General features: G+C 38.8%; 2 protein-coding genes across 3 annotated transcripts in view; one reads left to right on the forward strand and one right to left on the reverse strand.

Annotated features, from left to right (window-relative positions):
- The window catches only part of RALGPS1 (Ral GEF with PH domain and SH3 binding motif 1), a 76,047-nt gene that overhangs the window by 19,551 nt on the left and 34,539 nt on the right, over positions 1-21,957 (forward strand). The gene's annotated exons all lie outside the window — the stretch shown is intronic.
- On the reverse strand, positions 1,469-16,617 carry ANGPTL2 (angiopoietin like 2). The gene is made up of 5 exons (XM_071574624.1): positions 16,403-16,617; positions 8,253-9,108; positions 3,957-4,150; positions 3,460-3,730; positions 1,469-3,029 (listed from the first exon to the last, which is right to left on the reverse strand). The coding sequence occupies exons 2-5, from the start codon at positions 9,058-9,060 to the stop codon at positions 2,830-2,832; spliced, it is 1,473 nt and encodes a 490-aa protein (XP_071430725.1). The 5' UTR covers positions 9,061-9,108; positions 16,403-16,617; the 3' UTR covers positions 1,469-2,829.

A 21,957-nucleotide genomic window follows, 5' to 3' on the forward strand; every position in this document is an offset into this window, starting at 1 on the left:
ATACTTAAAAAAACATATTGAAAACTTGGTATGAGTTATGGAAACTTCTTAGAAAATAATTTCAGGTTAAAGGAATAACTAGTTGCCTTCTGAAGTAACTTTAATTTTGTGAGAGAGCTTCTTGTTTAAAGTGCTGTGGGTAGAGCTCCACTGTTTCATTCCTGATACATAGATAATGTATTAATTGACAGAATTTTCTTTACTCTTCTGAAAAAGGCAGAGATATTTCAAAAATACTGAAGAGCAGCCTAAGTTTCTACAAGAGTGCTGCTGCAGGACTATTTCTACGGTGCTTCTTAAAATGAAGGAGGATTGCAGGAGAATTGAAGCTGTTAGAATTATTCTTCATAGTGGTGCAGTTCTTTCCTGTATAAACTCACCTTTTGCTAATGATAGGTGTGTAAATGTATTGCACGTGATATTTAGGCAGTGTAGTGTTGTCTGAGAAGTACTTTTGGGGAGGGATGAATTAAGAATATAATTGAAACAATGAGAAATAATGAGGGAAACAGGAAAAAATAAGGCCTTTCACAGTTTATAGCAGTGAGGTTACTACAGTAGGTAGATCCTAGTGCAAGCTGGATTCTGTTGTGTGAATCAAAAAAAAATGAAATTTTGTGAATCTGTGATTCTGCCAATATACCTCCTAGTAACCTCACTGTGTAAGTTCCAAATTTCTTATGTTCAGTTGTTTCTGATGTGCCAAGCCTCTGCGTTTGTTTAAAATTATTTAATGCAAATTTTATGGAAAAAATTGTTAAGTTCTGTTCTCAGACATGGTATATCCAGGTCTTCATAACCTGAGTTCTGTGCATTATCATTTTTAATTACATAGATGAGTCTCTAGGTAAATCACTTATCTTTTAGGTAGAAAGGTTAAGAAATACGATTATTTTAACAAAAGACTGTCAGCATGGAGATGGGTTTAAAGCCTGGTGGGAGTGTATGCCATGAAGATGCACCTGTAGCTGTATCTCCAGATACGGAAGAGCATCTGTAATAGCTTTGCTAGGGAATTCCTCATTCATGAGATCTGCACAATGGATACCTGAAGTTCTCTGCATTCCTTACTCAAGCCAAGCATGAAGTAGCCTTAATGCTACAATCCTGATCGGTAGAGCCAATTAGGGTTAGGCTCTAGGGCCAGTTGGTGCATTTAATATTTCCTCCCTAACATTTAAATCTTTTCCAGAGTTCAGCAGCTAAACTAGTGGCAAGTAAAGTTTGAATATTGTTGGAAAATTTAGGGCTTTCCATATGACCTACAACAAGTCCTTCTTCCATGGGCTGTGTGGAAATTCAGTATTTTTCTCAGCTGAAAATTGTTTTGCTTTTGATGTTGCAATATTTAAACACTTGACACACATGATTAGTAGTTGTGTATCAAGGTTGATTTAAGTCACGAGGCAGAGTGATGTGAAGTTAAGTAATCTGAACTAAAACAGGATAAAATTTGAACATATCAAAATAACATTCGTTGCTCTTTATTAAAGAATTACAGTATTACAGGTGTAATCCAATATATTAAACCCCCTACTTTCAGTTATATACAACACATGCTACATCACACATCATACTGTGGTAGTGAGGAGGTAACGAGGGAAAAGGATGCAAGCACACACACACAAACATACAGTAAGTGTCATACAGGCTTACTGAAAAATATTGAACTTGTAGAGGCTTTTACTCTGCCTCTTTTATGCATTCTTTAACTTATATTTTTTGTAGTAGTTGCTGTTTTGAAATGGGTATGGTCTAGAATCCTACTTCAGAAGAATATTAGAATTATCCCGGTCTGTATTTCATAAGTGTGACTGCCTCTAAATATAGATGAGTAAATCTATTTAATAATTTGACAGTAATATAATAGTGAAATATGTTAAAAATAACTTCTCTTGGCTACAGATAACTTCTTTATATAATTTTCATCTATAGGCTAAGGATATTAAATAGCTTATAAACTGGTATCCATCGTTTGCCTGCAAAGTTGGATAGTCCCTTCAATTTATATCTAGCCACTTCTGATTACAGAGGCTACACAACAGGTAATGACTGAAGTCAGGCACAAAATACTGTGACAATTGTGTAGTATAACATGTTGGCTATATAGCACAAATGTGGATTAATTTCCATATGCAAGTAGCTACTTCATTTTGGTAGGAAAATCATTAGTGTATTTATCTAAAATAGTTGAATTAGTGGTGAACTGCAGTTTGTGGGAGCAGATTAAAATACTCCAAGTGAAGGGGAAAGACTGGATTTATCACAACAGCAATCGTGTGACTATCTGCTCTTAAAACAGAATTACATAGTTCTGACTTTATTAATTTCATTTGAAAAAGATTGCACCATAATAATCACGCTACTGTACATATACCAGCTACACAGTTCAAGGGATATGATTTCCTGTGTCAAATGATTGCTCATAATAATAATAATAAAACTCTCGCTGTACAGTTTGTAATATTTCCTGTATTTGAGAATATTTATACATAACATACAAAAATATTTAAATGTTGTGGCAGTATTTTTACCATCCAAAATTAATTTACAGGGAATAAAAACCAGGAAGCTTATCTACAGTTCATCTAACTGCCAGTTCTAATAGTACCAAGAGGTGTTCTGAATGTTGTGGCAATTTCTTTTTTTTTCCTTCAGCTTTTTTTTTCCTGGGATGATTCTTGAAAATACAATATACAAGCCCTCATATCTTATCAATAAATGTACAGTATCTTACATTCCTCATTTCTGAAAAGGTAATTCCAGGTAATAACATCCTGTCTTTCTGTGATTTTTAGAACAAGAAAGTAAACCAAGAGAGGAGTTATTTCAGTGAAATGTGTTAGGGTTAGGTCTTATCATCATCACCACTTTCTTCAGTGAATACGATCCCCCACGGAATTCAGCCCAGTAAACACCATCCTGGTAGCGACTGCGGTAGTGCCCTCCCCGGTACCAGACTCCATTGAGATTGGAATGAGCACATGCATTGTACCACCATCCTCCCTTCTGGTAATGGGCACAGTTACCTGCAAAAGAAAGGTCCAGTTCAGTCTCAGAAGTAAATGAAAAACTTGCTTTTTTAACTGTATGTTTAATATGTAGATGCCATGTGGTGAATTAAGGCTTCTTCAGGAAGCCGTTCAGTAGTTAGGTTCTACAGATAGAGCTCATTATTGCTACTCTCCCTTGCTGGAAAACTGGTGTGCTTTATTGTCCCAAACAACCCTCCATAATGTATTTGACAGGCTCTTGTCTAGTGTGAATGAATTTTTGTTTTGGTGTTACTATGAGGGCTGACACATCAGTGTGTGCTTCATAAGGTATTAATCAACAAATCCCTTTGCAACTGGAAAATTTTTTTCTGTGTATGTATGACCATAAGTATTTTTCTGTTCTAAAAAAAAGGGTGTGGGAGAGAAGGGCGAAAAAACACAAGGCAGCAGCGGGCTCTGGTACCTGTGTACACATCATGGTCCCTGTCCAGCGTGGTGAACTGCTTGCCATTGTGCCAGGTGAAGGAATCGCCAGCATTGCCATTGTAGCGGCCCAGCCTCAGCCGGTAGTACTCGCTCTCGGGCTCCAGCCGGAAGCTGGCGTACTCCGCAAACACCTTCCGGCCCGACCAGTCCTCCATGGTTATCAGCAGTTTGTAGTTGCCTTGATTGGTTAACCAATAAATGTTTTCTAATCCCAGCCAGTATTCTCCATCTATGTTACCAAATCCTTGCTGCACAGGAAGCAAAGAGAAGCATGTTTTAATATTCTGCATCTGTGTTAGTGGTAAAGCGTGTATAGAAATCTGCAGCAACTTATTTTATAGCTACTTCCTCCTCTGCAAGGGTAAAGTTCTTTTTCAGGCAGGCCCTTGGCCAGACTGTAAAATCACCCTTTAAATTAACTTTACCAGTAATTTTTAGAGGGTGAAAAAAGTTCATCTGCTCACTTGTCCTAACCTTGTATGTCTCCCAGTTCCTGAAAAAGTTGACAGAACCATCCAGTCGTCTTTGAATGACTGTCCAGCCCCCAGGGTCATGCCGTTGGTCACACCAGACCTGCATCAGCTGGTTTGTGTTCTCTGGTTTCACAAGATAAATGGAGCTTGTGTCATGGCCATCTTCTAATGCTTGCAGACAGTCTCTCCAGGGCCCTGTGTCAAAACAGAAGAGCTGTGCATCAAACTGCCCTTGAGAATATCTTTAATGCAAGAGCAGTATTTAAATAGGTAGCTTTTTTACAGTAGATTAGTTTAACTGAATAGTGCAATTTTTTACCTCTTATTAAAGGTACCATATCCACCAAGTGTTTTCAAACAGATCAATTTATTGTAACTTTATTTCTGGAATATTTCACAATAAATTACTGATAAAGGCAGCTGTACTTTTATCATCGATTACATCTTCAAAGAAACTAAATATGAATGACTCCTGAGACAAGTATTAAGAATTTCCTTTAGAAAGCAAAATGATAAGTTTGTTCTTGATTCTGTCTTTGAGAAAATCAACTTCTTAGATCCCCAAAATGGCAGTGACACAGACATTAGCAATGGAACCGGCAACATAAATTCAGATTATAGGTCTTACTGTTGTCACATTAATAAATGACAGCACAATATAGAAAATAAGATTTTTTTTTTAACATGGAGTACCTGTGAGAGAAATTTTATATAAATAAGAAGACTTTTAAAATGCTTTGCATTCATAGAAACTACAGTTAATGCACTCTTATTTTCAGAAGGAGAATGCCTTTTTTTCCTTGAGTTCTGTAGAGTCCATGAGGAGCTTACTCTTTTTGAAAGTATCTTATATTCATGATTTTAAAAGACATTTTCTCTACTGGGAAGATAAATTCCATTTTAATGAGTCTGAGAAATTTAGATGTAAAAATGATGTAGGAGTCTGCAGACAGGCTCCCCCTGCTGCTTTGCTTCCTAAGCATAAGAGGTAAGTCAGCAAGAATTCTAGGATTTGAGATCAGAGACCCTGGATTGATTTCCCCTGCCCACTGATGGAGAAAGGCTTGCCATATCTTTTCATTAGGAGCCTTACTGAAGCATATGTTGCTATCAAGAGTAATTTCTGTTTTCAGTTATTTCAGTTCTTCTACACTTTTTCATAATTTATTCCCCAACACTAGTAATGGTACTCAGTAAATGAGTTAGAAATTAATTAGTTTTATAGAAATGATATCAAGTGTTTTGGGGATTGAGGGGTTTTTTGCCTTTTTAACTGTTTTACTCAGCAAGTCAGTGTACCAAGAGCCAGTTCAAGTGTTCTGTGGCCATGCTGTGTTCTTGTGGCCGTATCATGTTCAGAGACTCTGCCTGGAGCTTCTCAGCCCCTTCTCCCTGTCTCTGTTGTGGCTCTCTGTTCAGATGTCTGGCAGTTCAGATGGAGATGCAGTGCTCTGTCACACAATTACATGGCTTATTATGAGAGGTGGGAAAAAAACAAATGTAAAGAGCACTGGTAATTTAAATCACTCATTTATTTAATCACAATGTGTATGTAGTGGCACTTACTAAAAACAAAAAGGAACATATTAGTTACAAGTCATTATTGAAGAAACTCCTAAAAGAGTCAACCACAGAGCTTTGATCTTCATGAAAATTTGTAGCAATATACAATGTGGTATTTACAGTGTTCTGATCTTGCAGTTTCTTTTAGGTGACATAGCAGCAGTGCTCTACTGCACATGGTTCTTTTCTCTGAAAGTGATTTAAGATGAAGATTAACTATTTTAAGTATTTCAAAGCAGAGTTTGCTGCTACTTTTCCATGATAGGGGTTTTTTTGTAAGATATTAACTTTCAAAAATTTAGAATTGAAAAAGGTGTAAACACCCTGACTTTCAGTTAGGTAGTTTTGGTAAAATCATCTCTAGGGAGTCAGAATCACAGAAGGCCTTGGGTTGGAAGGGACCTTAAAGATCACCTTGTTCCACTTTCCTGCTTATGGGCAGGGGCACTGTGTAACAAACATTGTGGACAAATGTACAGAATTAAATAAGGCACTGAGAATAGTAAGACTGCAGTAAGTCTGTGATCAGGGGAGAGCAGTGGTCTATTACTTCGTGAGAAAGGAAAGCTGTCAACAGATTAAAAGACAAGAAGGCATTTAGGGTGGTTTTTTTCCATTTTGCTTCAGTTTTCATTGCACAGGTTGGCTGTGATCTCATGGCTAGTGCAGCCAGGAGCTTTGGTAAAGGTTAAGAACTCAAGAAATACTACAGAAAGGATTGGATAAAATATGGATGAATTTTTTAACAGTGGCTGGGCGGTTGTGGTGGTGGGTTTTGTTTGTGTTGTAGCATATTGCTTGTGGGTTTTTCCTAGTTTATTCCAGTCATGACTAAAAGGTAATTTTTGGCATTAATTGTAGGGAGGGGTTTGTTTGAGATGTGCTTTGTGAATGGAGAACATTCTGGAGAATGAGGAAAAGATATTAAATGTTTCATGCCCAAAAAGAAAGGGGAGGAGGATACCATGGAAATGATAGGTTAATTAGCTCAACTTCAGTTGTTGGAAACTTGCTTAAACAAATCAAAAGCTACAAATGAGCAAACAAGGAGAGAAGTTAGTATTATAATGAATTGGTGCGGAAGAAGCACGAAACTTCTTTTTCTGATAAGTTATGTAGTCCAGGGAGAAGTAGCAGATGTCAGATCTTAGAATTGTGGACTGTAAACAACATGAAAAATAGCTGGATAAGCAGCACAGATCCTCAGATGAGGATCTGGGAGTTCTGCAGGGTTGCAACCTGATCTGAGTTATCATTTGACTTTTCAGAACAGGAAAAGGTATGTGGATAGCTCAGCAAAAGTGCTATACACCTGAAGTAACTTTTCTGTTCTTCTCTGATGGTGAAGCCTCAGCTCCAGTTTGAGCACTTGAAAGCACAAGGAGGATGTGAAGCAAGAACATGTTTTCAAACAGTGTAACAGGAAGGGAAAGGTCTTCAAAGAATGCTGGAAAGGTATTTCACTTAGAGAAAGATAGGGAAATACTGTACAAAGCTTGAACCTACTTTGAGATGGAAGTCAAAAGGTAATTATTAAAGAGGCCATAGTATCTTGCTCCAAAGCAGTTGTAGTAGATCTGCTTACACAGTACATTAGAATCATGATATTTTTGGCAGAGGTTCTGCATACCACAGTGCAGGCTTTGGTGAGTTCATCTTTGGCAATACTGTCAAAATACTGCTTTGTAGCAAAGTGTTTTAAAGACTTTACAGACTGTGGAGATGCAGTGCTTTGGACTGAAACATCTGCTCAAGTTTCTTACATTGTGAGTATTTCTATGCAGAAATAAGATGGGGGTCTTTTTGGTTTTTTGTTTTGTGGGGGTTTTTTAATGTGTGGCAGTTACATGATTTGATAATTCTAAAGTTTGTTTATGTCTTTTGGAGTATGTTGCAAGTAGCCATGAAATACACTGAGTGCAGTTCCCATGCATTACTCTGTTTCATCTCTGAGTTCAGATGTTTGTGTTGCTCACACACTGAAGCACAGACTTCACTTACATGTAACATGTATCTGAACTGTGGTTTGGGTTTTTATAAAAATCTATGGGACCATAGGTGAAACTGAATTCTTTACATGTTATTTTTGTTACCATGTAGGTCAATTGATCTCTACTGGGATTTCACATCTTCTAATCTTGCTTGTGGCAGAACTTGTAAGACTCTTAGTGAGATCTGTATAATATCCCTTACTATTCCACCATTCCCTTTGATCCTGTCCAGAGCACAAGTGCCCTGTGTGAGGTGCAGAGCAGATGCAGATTCCTTTTGGAGTTACACAAGCACAACGTTATCATACAGATGAACAAACTTGTAATGACTTTATGAATAATCACACAAACAGTGCCAAACCCCTTCAGATGTCATGAATTGTAGCAGTTGAGTCTTGAGCAAAGGTAAATAAAATGTAGATAACTGTTGAATAGTAAGATTTTTCTGCAGGTCCTTTATCTCATACCTGTAATATAAATGGTCGGTTTGTCTTGGCAAAGTAACACCAGAACAATCTGTGGGGCTAGACAGAGTTAATTTTTTGCCTTCTTTCTGTGCTTGTACTACAAAATGTATGTAAAAAATACACAAGATAGTTACAGACAACACCAGATCTAAGAAATCTCAGTTCAAAATAATTAGTTTGCATTTATTTTGCTAAATAAATTTTGACCGCATTTTTGGTATTACAGGTAAAGTGTTGCCCACTGCATATTAGCATAAACTAAATAATACTACTTACCAGATGGTTTATCAGTTGAAGTCGGAATACTAGTAACTGCAGGCATGGTTGGTAAGGTAGGTGGCAGAACCTTTAAGTTCTGATCACTCTGAATCTCATTAGTAGATATCTGGTTATTAATGCGATTGTAAGTTGGAGGCTGGTACACTTTGTGTGGTGGTTGTGGCGTTTGTGGCAGTGGCTTTATGGATGGCATTCTTTGACACTGTTCTTCCAGCTGGGCAATTATCATTGACTGATTATTGGCAATTGACATCAAATGCTGGTACTTGTGCTCTAAGTCTTTGTATTTGTTTGCAAGCTGCAACATATCTGCAGTTTGGTTCAAAATCTTATTTTCAAGTTGAGAAAGTTCTAAAGCGTTGTCACGTTTTCGGATAATTTCATGTAGTAGCTGCATGTAGAGTTGTGTGACACGAGAATTCATGTTTCTGCTTTCTTTTCTTAAGAGTTTAACTTCATTAACAATTCCACCATCCACCTCTACCAGTTGCTGGAGAGTTTCTATTTGTCTCTTTTGTTTAAGAAGTTCATTGTTAAGTAACTGTAATTCTTGTTTATTTACCCTGCTTTCAAGTAGAACTTCAGGCTCCTTAGAATTAACACAAATGGCACCCGTCACTCTCTGCTGAGGTACAATAAAGGTGTAAGTGCATTTGTCCTGCATGTCACTGGAACGCTTATATCTGTTCATGTCAATGAATTCTTGATCTGTTTCCTTGTCATTGCCTTCAAATTCCTGTGCTTTGCTTGTAGTAACTCCCACAACAGTTACTAGCATTAAACAGATTAATCTTGTTGTCGTCATGATCCTCTAGGTCTGGTCAAATACTCTTCTGCAAAGAACTTTTTCAACCTGTTTTAAAATAAATTTAACAGTGAGTAGCAAATAGGAAATCTATGTGGATTTACAAGTGATAATCTCTTCTAAAACACTACCTAGTAACTATGTATATGAATGAGGTATTTTTCTTGTCCAGCCTGAATTTACATCAGCTTAAGTGGACTTCATGGGGAATATTTGTATCATTTTGTGCTCAGAACTGTAGTCACTAGTTGGTAGTTCATCTGAAGCCTGCCAAGAACCATAAGAAACTAAGCAATAAATACCAGGATTTCAACTATCCTTTCTTCCAGGCAAGTACCCCAAAAGTTTCCAAGACTGGTGTTTTCATTTACATATGAATTACATTTTTTGATTTCTTACAGTTACAAATACAGCCTTTAAATGTAAACAGAATGTAAGTTAATATGTGTATTAATGCTGCTAAAAGTTCTAAAAATATCAAATAGCTCATTTGCAGTATAACTGCATATATATTGCAAGAGATACAGTTCAGATGAAATGCAAAAATTTAACTTTATTCAGCAGTATTGAAACACCAGAGCTTTAAAAAATGGAAAAGCTTTAAATTAGTCCTTAATAACTTTAAATTAAAAATTCTGCTACCCCAATATCGTGGGCAATAAAATGTTATTTTTCCAAACTAGTGGAATTTCCAACTGAAAGATTTACTGTGAGTCTCACTGGAAACACTGTTGTTACTCTCAGCCTGGTCATCTTGCTCCACGGTCACCTCTTGGAAGGGGATCAATACCTGCAGGAGTGCCTGGTGGCAGAGGTGGTGCACAGCAAGTCTAATCACCTGGAAGGATCATTTTTGGTGACATGACCTGAACTTAGTTTTCCATGCAGATTCATATTCAAGGTGAAAAGCTGAGGCTTTCACAATCTCTTAAAAGATAAGTCGATGCCAGAACTGTATAGGCATCAGTTGTCTTGGAAACATGGGCTTAGCCTTGTCACAGCTGCCAGGGAGACCTGTCACAAACCACTCTCTCATCAGCTACTTGAACAGCACTTTGATGCTGTATTTCTAAAAGATCTTTGTTGTTGAATTTTCATAATCATGTATATACAACCTAGTTTTCATAAAATAAATGAGGGAAAAATGTGATAGGGAGCTTTTTCAGCATATAAAGCCTGTTTGACACTTTAAAACCAAGGTGGTGTTAGCATAATGTTTTTCTTTGCTCGTAAAACATTTCACCTGGAGTAACCATTCAGTACTTAAATATGTCACCTTACTGCTTGATCATCTTTAGTACAATGAAATTTTTGAAATTACATGAAGTGGTGATTGTGACAGCTGTGAGAAACTGGAGTAAGTCCAGCGTGGAGAGCTGAAGGCTGGCAGACCAGCAGGAAGAGCAAGGTCTGTGCAGCCTCCAGAAGAGAAGGTGAAGGAGACATCTTACTGCTGTCTTCAGCCACTAAATCGGTGTTTGTAGAGAAGATGGATTTTTGGGGGGAGAGTTCACTGTGAAAGTATACGGAGGATAGAAATTACCTCAGGAAAACACTGGAGTTTATTAAAAAAGAACTTCATCGTGAGGATGGCCAAGGACTGAAGCAGTGACCCAGAGAGGTGGTAGAATCTCCACTCTTGGAAATACAAGAAGTTGTGACTTAAGGCAACGCTCTGAGCAGGCTGATCTAATGTTGAAATCTGCCTTCTTTTGTAAGATGAAGATGAGGTCCTGTCTGGTCTAAACTGTTCTGTGATTCTAGGCAGCTGCTGACTTTTAAGAGATTTTTTTTTTTCAGTTTCAAGATCATGATGGATGTGCATCCTTATTCATACTGAGAAGAGGGATATGGTTGTCATTCTCATTTTTCTGTTTTTGTGAAATAAACCATAGATGTTTCTCTAAAAGATTCAAACAAAAGTGACCACGACTTGATCTTTCTTAAAATTTTTGGATATATTCTTTTGCCTCAGTTTCTTACTTGGAATAAACCCTTTTTCATTTTGCAAAATAGAAAGGAATGGTGCTTTACAGAACTTGTCAAGAATCTTGAAAACATGGCAGATGAAAATCTGGAGTTTGACATGGTTTTTGTAAGCAAAGGAATGCTATTTGGAGCCCTAGAAAATAGGGAACTTAAATTCACCCCAGACAGCTTTAACTTGCATGATCAGCATTTGCACAGCAGGTCACACTTGGAAAACCTGGCAGTTGTCCAGGCCTCATGTTTCTGCACAGATGACTGGTTTTGCAAATGTCTTGCATATAGGTGTAAAATAGTTTTGTTTCACTGCTGGCATCATAATATCCTTTTCTTTCCTCTTCTAAACCTGCAACTATTGTGACCACTGAAAAGAAACTAATTTTTTCCTCAGTGTTCACATCTGTCTTTGTTACAGCATCTCATGTCTTTAATTGAGCATAGGCTTTGGGGTGCACATGCTTTTCTGGGACAAAAATGCAGAGCATCATAAAAGATTTTCCTCCAGTCTTTTTATGAACTATGTAAGAAAATAATAGAACAGAGTTCATCAGCCTCATCTTACTATATCATCTTAAAGATCATTTAGTCCCACCCCCTGACCATGTCAGGGCTAACGTGGGGCACTGAGCCCCTCTCTAGCAAGTCTGTTGTAGGGTTTGATCTCTGATTACAAAGGCAAGCCACAGTGAATGACATCAGCATTATTAGACTGTGCTGAAATGCTTCTCTGTCATGATCTTGCTGCATGTCACCTTTTCTAAGACGATGTTCTTATACAAACAAACAGTGGAAGGAAAAGGACATTGGTAAGAGAATGCCCCAGTACAACCAGAAACAACCATCAGATGTCTTCCTGCAGTCCTTTCATGACAATCTCTTAAGTCTTTTTATCATCTACTTGTTTGGGAAAAATAAGTGCTTAGAATGAGGTCTGTTTGTTGCATATTGTGAAGGACCACATAACAAAGGGCATTTCTTCCTTTCTGAAGCTGGATTAAAATGGAAGTTTATAACGAATATGCTTATTTCAACAACTCCCAATGATTCATCTTTCAGGGAGAAAAAAGCTTGTTGGAGTTGAGGAAGTGGGGGGGAGGGGAGCCAACGAAACAGTTTTAAGGAAGGATTTCATTCTTTTTAATATCTTCTTTTTGAGTAGCAGAACATCGGATTCTTAAAACATTGGGATTCCTTCCCATGTCTAGGACATCAGCTTTCAGTTCTCCCGTAGTGCACCTATGCCCAGTAATTGATTCTGTACCTGACTCGTGCCATTGCTGATCACTCAGTTCTTCCTCTTTCTCTGGCCATATTTGTCCCCCCTGCAGAATTCCCTTAGGCAGCTGTAGACTTTTCAACCTTAAGCATGCTTGCAGGCTTGGGGCAAATTTGTTTAATTATTGGAAATACAGTCCTTTATCCTCATGTGTATGACAAAACTTTTAACACACTAGCATACAAACAAAAACCAGGTGAAAGAGGCATGCTTAAAAAGAAAGACGTTTTATTTTAATTAAACATCAAAAGAAACTTCTAATGAGAAGTATGGAAGTTTCCCATAGTTTAATTTCGAGATTGTGGCTGTTCAAGAGTCATGAACTCATAAAAGTGCTTTTCATGGGGATTGAGTTGGGAGAAACTTGCCACGGTGCAGATGCACCAAAACCCAGTTTTGTGCATGTTTACCCTGTTCAGCAGTATATTTTACTTTTTGCTCAGGCAAAATTTTTTTTTCTGTTTGTCTTTTGCAAGCATAACTGCATCTGTATAAAAAGATTTGGCAGCATTGTTGTGTGGCCCATAATCACAGCAGTTTTATACTCAAGCCAGCACAAGCACTTTGGTTGGAATTTCAGCTCATATCCCAAATATTGGCAATCTGAGTATAAAACCTGAAGTAGGTAATAAGAAGTTGGTTGGTTTGCTCATTCATTGTTACTCAACTGAGGATGTTTCCATGATCTGGTGAAAAAAGAGGAAATAAACTTTCTGAAAGGGATATCAGATGTTTCAGCATTTGATTGTTTTTTTTTTCCTGCCCTTTAAAGGGAAAAAATAAATAAAATCTTACTTTGGCTTTGCTTTGAAACATTTCTCTGTCCTGTACTCTCTGTCTTGCTTATGTGGAGCTTTTGATTACTCAAAATGTATTACCTTTTGATCGTTACAAGTATCTTAGAATTTTTGTTACATTTCAACAAGATTTGATTATTTTAAAATCTAAAATTATACATGTGTTTTACAACCTATTTTTAAATCACTAGCATGATCCTGAAATGGTAAAGGTAAAAATACTTTTACATGCAAAAATATTACTGTCTGGCAAATGTTCACTTTTGCTTTTTAATCAGGTTGCCTTGAGAGGAAGCATTAAAGGTTGCAATGTCAGCGTGATGGCCTTTTTGGTTTTCAGCTACAAAATACAGGTCATTGTGGATATTCCAAACTCTGTAGCTTTTTTCATTATTTGTTGGTTCTGATGACATGGTTCAGAGGATCTCATTTTTACAAAAGAGACTGGTTAACTGTCTCTTTCAGTTTACCTCTGGGAATTTTGTGTACAATTAAAGGTCTGTCTTCATCAGTTGAAAAATAGGACTTGTAATAACACAGTCATAGACTCATAAAGCTTATCTAAAAATGCTGCCAGTAGCTTTTCAATGCCATGACTGCTTTTTGTTGGATGAAATTTGTTCATAAAATAGACACTTGCATTATTACTCTGGAAAGAAATGTGTTTATGAAAGCCTTAGTATATATTATCAACATTGGCATCTCGACCGCAAGTGGATTTCCAATGCTGAGTCTTTCAAGCATTGAGGCATTGACATTTTGTCTCTAGGAGCTTATACTGTGTCCTGCAAAAAGTAGAGCTGGAGCAGTAGGAAGACTGCTGGGTAGGGGCTGAACAGTGCACTTTATTATGTCTTACTTTGGACTAAAGTCAGTTCAAGGAGGAGATGTTTCGATATTTAAGACATCACCTGTCCTAAAGCATTTTGGAGAAATACAAAAGCAAAATAATGATTTGTGCGAATCTTGTGTGCAAAACCTTAAGTAAGACAAAAGTGTAAAATAATTGCCTGAATTTCATACCACAATAGAAGTTCTGTATTTAAATTGCATTATTATGTTATTCCTACAGATAAGGAACATCACAGGTCTCAGTAGGTGACAGCAGTAGAATTGCTTCTTGCTGCTGCTCTTGTGTTTCTCTACAGTAGCAGTAAATGCTACAAAGCCGGAGAACCACAGGCTGAGTGTCAGTGACAGTGCGATGCTGGTTCATCTTTTGAACACCTTTTGAACTACTGCAGCTTTACATTTACATTACATTATAAAAGCAAATGAAGCAAGGGTGTTGAAAATGTAAAATCCTACTATGAAAAGATCAGACAGCTTGGGTTTGGGCTTTGTTAACAAACATTCATGTTTTGCTTCTGCAGAATCCTCTGATAGCCAGTGTTTGTGGACTTACAGTTAGCTGGCATGTTCCAGGCACCAGGCCAGTAACATGATCTGGATTTCATGCTACCGTTGTGATAAGACAGACAAGCATGAAGTTTCTGAATCCACTTACTTTCTTACTCCCTGTCCCTTTTCTCAGAGCTCATGTTCTGTTTTTACATCTCCCAAACATTTTCTTGCGTGGAATTATGTTAATCCATCCTCTTTAATTTACCTCTCAGCTTACCTCTCAAAGGTAATCTTCATGCTTGATGTGATTTATTAATTTTTGCTCTTTTCTAAGGAGAGGACTTCCACTGGTACAGGGTTTCTTTTAGAATTACCTTGTGTGGTTTGATTTTTAGATGGGGAGTACTGCTGTGAAAAACCTGGATACTGATTTCTTTTTGATTTTATAAAAGGCAACAGCAATTCACAGAGAAAAACACAGTAATATGCATGTCACATGTATTGGGTAAAGCTTTAAAGTTTTGTTTGAACTTTTAAAATAAATATAGGGAGGGATTGACACATAGGAGCATGCAGTTTTAGTTATGAAAACATGATGTAAAACTAACTGGAGAAAATTAACTCCAAACTTACAGAGAGAATGAGTTTTAGCGTTTTGCCACTAGTTAGTTGCTTCCATTGTAAGCAGTGCCACACTGACATTAACTGATTAATTGCTTTAAGATACCCATATTATAATGCAGTCACTTCTCAGCTCTTCTGTCCACTTAAAACTGGTGACATCTTGGTTCAAGCACAAGTTCAGTTTTTTTACTGTTCTCACTGAGGGGAATGGATTACTAAAGCAAAACTTCAGAACCAGACCGTCTTCATGACCTTTTGGAGAACTTTTGTTTTGAAATACTATCAAGTGCTGCAAGAAACCGCAGAAGGTTGTTCTCTTTTGCTGCCATGTAACTTTTTTCAGACTTAGACAAAAGCTTCTTTTTACAAGAAATACAAATTTTCTACTGGATTACCAAGAGTTTTAGTCGTGCTATGTGTGAATTGTTCTTTGTGCTTTACTGAAGTTCTGTCACAGATGTGGAATGTAATTACTGAAAGAGAGCACTGCTTTTGTTGTTGCTTCCCTTAACAGCGGCCTCACCTTATTTTCACTTAATCCAATCACTACCAGAAGGTGCTCATACTGTGTGTGCTCCTACGTGTGCATACACATTGTCCATAACAGCTCTTAAAAAGATTTATATTTTAATAGATGACTCACTTTGCCCATGAAAAATAGCAGTTAGATCATATAATAAATATTTAATGCTTACAGGAGTGTATTCATAAATTCTGGGCTCTTTGTTTTTTATTAAATTTTTGCAAAATATTTCAAATACTCATTTTATAGAATCTGGTAAATTATCAGGAACTTTTATATCTCCCTGATCAGATTTGAGTGTAAAAAACTGAATGAAGATTTCCTATTTCTTTCATACAGATAGTCCTTTAGAACATAGTATATGTCCTAGAAAGTTTCTCGAAACGCATATGCATTTACAGCAAGTTTAAGGAAGTGTGAAGACCCGAGTTACACGCAGAAATAAATAAATCATATTTTTAATAATATTCCTGGAAATTATGTCAAGAAGGCTTTCACTGCCTGGCATGTAATGTCTCCGCTCTCCTTACAACTCTCTTCTACTCCCTGACAGCCTTTTTTTGTTTGCGTCCGGGAGTGTTTTTGCGGTTTCTCTAACGGCACAGACCAGGCTCGGTGCTCGCAGGGCGCGGTGCTGTCCCTGCCAGGGTGGTGGTTCTCGTTCGCTGCCGGCTCCGATCGCGGCCCTTCCCGAGCCGCGCCCGTCCTTCCCCCGCCCCCTCGGGGCTCTCCCTCCCGGCCCGGCACCGCCTCGGGCACCCGCGGTCCGCGCTGGGGCCGGACGGGACGTACCTGGGGAAGCGGCGCAGTTCTCTTTCTCTCTGTTATCCTTGCTCAGGACCGCTCTGGCCGCGGCCGCTCAGGCTGAGCCGGACCGGGACCTTCCCGCGGGGCGCTCGGCGCTCCCGCCCGTCCCCTCACGCGGCCCGGGGCAGCCTCATTTGAACCCCAGCCCTTTGTGGCGGCTTGTCCTGGCCGGGGAAGGGAGAGGGAAGGCAAAGGCAAGGCAGCGGCGACCTGCCCGGCGCTGGTTGGACGGGCGAGCTGCCCCCGCCCCTGGGTCGCTGCCGGGAGGGGCTTCGAGCCGCGGCCCCGCCGTCGGACCCCCCCGGCCTCGGAGCGGGGGAGGCCGAGGGGCAGCCGGGAGGCAGCGCCAGCGCCCGGGGGCTGGGGGAGTCCGCGGGCCCGGTGTGCCGAATGGGGGTCAGGCGTGGGACTGCTCGGGACTCGGCCCCGAAAGGCCGCGGGTGGAGGGGGCGCTTCCCGCCGCTGGTCCCGTCACGGCGCACTCGAGGAGCCGAGCCGGGGGAGCCGAGCCGGGGGAGCCGAACTGGGGGAGCCGAACCGGGGGAGCCGAACTGGGGGAGCCGAGCCGGGAGTGCCCCATCTCCGCACCCGAGGGGACTGCCCGGCGCTCCGCCAGGAGCGCTGCCCGGGTGTGTCTGTCATGGAACAGCTCGATCGCATAATGAAGGAAGATAAAATTGGCCAAATTCCGGCAAACTCTTAAAACCATCTAATGCAAGTTGAGAATTCATAATATGGCTGAACCCCCGAGCATTTCGTAATGTTTCTCGCCACTCGTCCTGATAATCTAAACTCTGGCTAGTTTGACTGCAGTAAATTCTTACTGTTTTCCTAGAACCTTTTAAAAAATTTGCTATTACAGAACTTTGTGTCTGTAGAATGTTTTTAGTTATTAGCTATCACCTCTGGGTTTATAAATAATTTGTTGAATGAATGAATGTAAAAGCTGTCTTTAAGATGTATTTATAACTTGCTGGGAGTCTTGTAAAGAAATTACCAAAATTAAAAGTGAAACAATATAAAAATGTAAATTTTTGTTACAGCTTAGCAAACCAAATTGTTATTTCAGTCATTGTATATAATAGCCATCTTTATAAAGCTATACCATATTCAAATAATATTTTGTTTGTAATTTATCGGTTTTAAAGATCGTTGGGTTTTGAGGAAGTGGAGAAAACCAATATGAGAACACTGAAGATGAACTCAAGGACAGATAAAGAGGTTTAATGATACTGAATTGAAGCAAACTATTTCCATTCAAGTTAAAATGTGAACAAGTCTAATGATAAATTATTTCCATCATAAAAGTGGATGTCGGAAAAAATCCCCATGTGTAAATATATTGCACTAGCAATTCAGTAAACCTTGAGCTTTTTTAATTCCTTGTACTTTTACTACATGGCCTGGGATTCCTTCAGGGAATAATAGCACCTCTAATTATTTACTGTTGTTTCGTTACATTATTTTCTATTATAACTCAAAGGCTTACTCCTCTCTAAAGAGAGAGGACACAAAACCAGATACTGAAGTGTCCAATTCAGGGCTCTTGGGGTTAAAGCTGTTCAAAGCTTTTCTAATGTACCGGTTTTATACTGACAAAGCCGGCTTAAGAGAACCAGAAAGTGATCATTCTATTCATTTTTGTCAGGTTTATCAATAGTCATATTAAACTTACTTTCAACTTGTGTATGATTCATGCTTTTTCCTTTCCAAGGGGCCTTTTCAGCCTAAGATACACAGAGCTGCTCAAGGAAGGGAAGTGGGAGCAGGAAGAGCAAGGGGAGTGGGTTTACCATGAGTGTTTGCCAGGATATGTTTCCTGTGCTGGTTGGTTTCTCCAATTCCTAACTCCTTGCTGAGCTGGGTAGGTGATTCCCTGCCTGGATTACAATTTGGCTGGAGTATCAAGTTTTTATTTTAAAATTTTTAGAGTCTTTCCTTTTGTAGGAAAAAAAGGTTCCTAACTTAGAGTTATGCGTCGCAGCGCCAAGGTTCTTGAAAAAAAGCAGGATTTCTGGGGGATGAGGTGGTTTATTTAGGACAATATTTATAAAGCATCCATAACACCTTTTAAGCTCCTTAACCTGTACCTAAGCTCCACTGATACTCGGTCACTTAAAGAAGTGCAATAATGCCTAAAAATTTTGCACAATGGAGGAGACTGGAGATGTCTCTTGTGGTGTTCTTCTTAGTCTTGTCAGTAAAGTTCTCTTACAGGTAACTGTGTTATTAAAAGAAATTATAAAAAATGGACAAATTCTTTCTTTGACTGTCCTCTTTGCCGAACAAGAAATATATTATTACACAGATCAGCCTGTGATTAAGTGCTGAGTGCATTTTTGTCTTTTTAAAGCTAAATAACCTGTTCTGTAAGCTTTGTATATGGCTTGTTCCAAATTGCATATGAAGAAGCTGCCACATTTCTTGGATCTGTTGCAGTTTTGTCTACAGGGGAAAAGTTGTTGCAACTTGATAGATGACAGAGAGCTTTTATTTGGATGTGCCAAGTGTTTGTAGGATATCTGAATTGTTTAGATAACAGTAGGTGTTTGCTCTTTGGGAAGGATTGAAGGAAAAGGTAGGATTTGCCTTAGTGTGGGCATTTGCTTTTACCTCGTGGGAATACCATTTCCTTGGATTTGTAATACTGTGAAGTGCAGTTCATTGCTTTTGTTAAAGGCTCTAGGCTGAATGATGTGCTTTGCAAAAAATGTCATAGTTCATTTGTCTTTCATACTGAGAATTTCAGGGATCAGTTTGTATTAAAATCTGATAACATCCTCCCAGTAGTAAGGTGCTAACACCCGGTTATATCTGGCTGTGGAAGCTGATGGCAGCAGCAGGGGATGCAGCTGGCAGGGGTGAGTTTGGCTTTGCAAGGGAGTGAAAATACTGTTAATCAACTGACTTTGGGTCAGTGATCAGAAGCTCAACGTAAACAAAAGAGATCAGAATGTGCCAATCTTGAAAAGGAAAAGTGAGAAATCAGAGAGATTGGTTTTTTGAGACAGGGTGCAGTTCAATTGCCACAGTATCTTTCAAAACTAATTTTTTTTTTTTGAAAAAGGCATTTCTGTAGGAGTAGCAGAAAAAGTGAACAGACAAATTCAGAGAAGAAATGTTGTAAAGAAAAATTACCACCCAGACTTAAACCCAAAAGTGTTTATGTAAGATCCATCTCAGGAAGTCCCTTAACCACTGCTTGCTTCTGGCAGGAAACTACATCTGGAAAACAGCTATTGTACCTTTGCCTTTTTCCTATATTCTTTTTTGAAGCATTTTTTGCTTTCTGACACTGGATAGAGTATGTTTAAAAATGTTAAAATGCATCATTCTTAAAGTATTTAATCTTCTGTAATATATTTTTCCCAATTCATGGGAAAAGCATTAGGAAATAGTTGGGTTTTGAGAAAAAATGAAAAAGAAATAAAAATTGGCAGTACTTTTGAGCAAATCCAATTCTTTTAGAGGGAAAGCTTTGCTAGAAAGCTCCAGACAGCTTCATATTTTTTTAGCCTGTTTCAGTGAATATTATTTGCACCAGTTGGAGGTGATTCAGAGTACAACATCCTGAACATCATTCCAGCTGAAGTTTTGGTAGCATTTTCCTTCATGCAGTGGTATCTTAGTTTGAAAGTTGCTTGTTTTTTTTGTTGCACTTACTGATCTGTTTTTCTGTATGAGGCTTCATCACTGCAGTGACAAAGGTGAGATGATTCCTTCCGGTGATCCATTAGAGTGAGACTCAGGAAAGGCCACGGGATTAACAACATAAAATTTTAGTTTTATTAGTTGATATAGCTGAAGCTGATCGAGCCAAAATAAGGTTCTCCCTAGCTCTACCTGTTTATAAGTTAAGTTTTGCTTATATCTCCTGATAAAAGAGATTCCTTGAAGTACCTGCTTTTTCCACAGTTAAAGTCAGTGTCCTTTGTCTGCTTGCACATACAGAGCCTTGCTGCTGCAGCAAATTAGTCTATCTAACTCCATTACTCCAAACTCCTCTACAATAATAGATGTATAAGCATAGGCAAGCACATTTATCACATTTATCATATAATAATAGAGTTGTGGCTGGCAGAGACTCCTGGAGATTGTCTGATCCAGCCTTCTGTGGAAAGCAGGGCCATAGTTTAGGTTACCTAGGGTCCAGTGAAGCCAAATCTTGGAATATTTCCAGCAAGGGAAGTTGCTCTCCTCTACCAGGTAACCTATTCTAATATTTAGTTGTACTCACAGAGGGGAACTTTTGCTTGTATTCAGACAGAATGTCCCCCCTTGCCTCTTGTCCTGTTACTGAGTATCGCTCTGAGAGTATTTCCATCTTCCTTGTGACTGCCTTGTAGGTACTGAAAGACTGATCAGGTCCCATTCCGGTCCCTTTGCTTCTCTAAGCTGAACTGATCAAATTCCTTTAAATTATTTTCCTATGACAAGTTTTCCAACCCAGTGATCACCTTGATGGCCATCCACAGGACCATCTCCTAATGGTGTAATGTCTCTCGAGACATGTTATAATGAATGTTTCTTTGTGTTACAAATCCCGTGGTGTTGCCTTGGCAAATGATTGTCTTCAGTTGTTTTGAGTACTCCCAAGTCCCACCAAGGCTGACCAGTATATACATTTGGTTTTGTAGAAAACTTTTCCAGCCTTTATTCCATGGGATTTGTCAGTGTTCATGAAACCAGCAATACCACAAAACTGTTGGCTTTTCTGTGAGCTCATCTCCTAACAATGATGTCTTTGGTTTTATGAACTGCTGACTAGTAATTTGGACTTTCTACCACGTAGCTAATTGATAAGTTTCTTCCCCTCCGTCCTCTGCTTTATTTAGTATGATTCAACCACACTACTGTATGTGGGAAAATGCTTTCATAAATACAGCTCACTACAAATTAGAATCATATCTTTGTCTTTCCTGGCTCTTTTATCAAAGCAGTGTCGTTATTCAATTTTGAGGAGATAAAATGGAAAAGAATTCCTTCCCATGGGTTCCCTTGTGTTCAGTGTGCCAGTCACTGCATGTTTTGCAGGCACTGCTTCCTCTCCCCAAGGAGTGCTCTGTGTCCAGGCGTCCTGGTACACGGCAGGACGTGCATTCAGAGACTGCGATGTCCATACAAGTGTATGTGGTTGTAAGTAGGAACTAAATTGGATGTGATTGTGAGTAAGAACTAAATTGTTCATTAGAACATTTAACTTTTTTTCCTCTCCTCTTACAGCATGTCTTTGTGGCTTTCACGGTAACAGTACAGTCTGCCAAACAAACGTGGTAGTTTATTATAGTATTTGATCAAAATGTTACTTAAAAGTCCCCAGGCTAATCTGAAATACTTCCCTACCAGCTCACTAATCTTTTTTGCAAAGTAGTAAATGTCTGACTGACAAAAATACGGTACAGCAGCTGTTTCCTAATGTACTTGCATTTGCAAAGCAGACACTTAACAGAGCACTGTGCACTAAAATATATGTCAAGTATATCATAGTGGTATGGTTTAACCCCCTAATTTTGGGTTTGTTAGCCCTACTATTTTATAGG

The sequence above is a fragment of the Pithys albifrons genome, chromosome 20, assembly GCF_047495875.1.
Source record: "Pithys albifrons albifrons isolate INPA30051 chromosome 20, PitAlb_v1, whole genome shotgun sequence".
NCBI classification, from domain to species: Eukaryota; Metazoa; Chordata; class Aves; order Passeriformes; family Thamnophilidae; genus Pithys; species Pithys albifrons.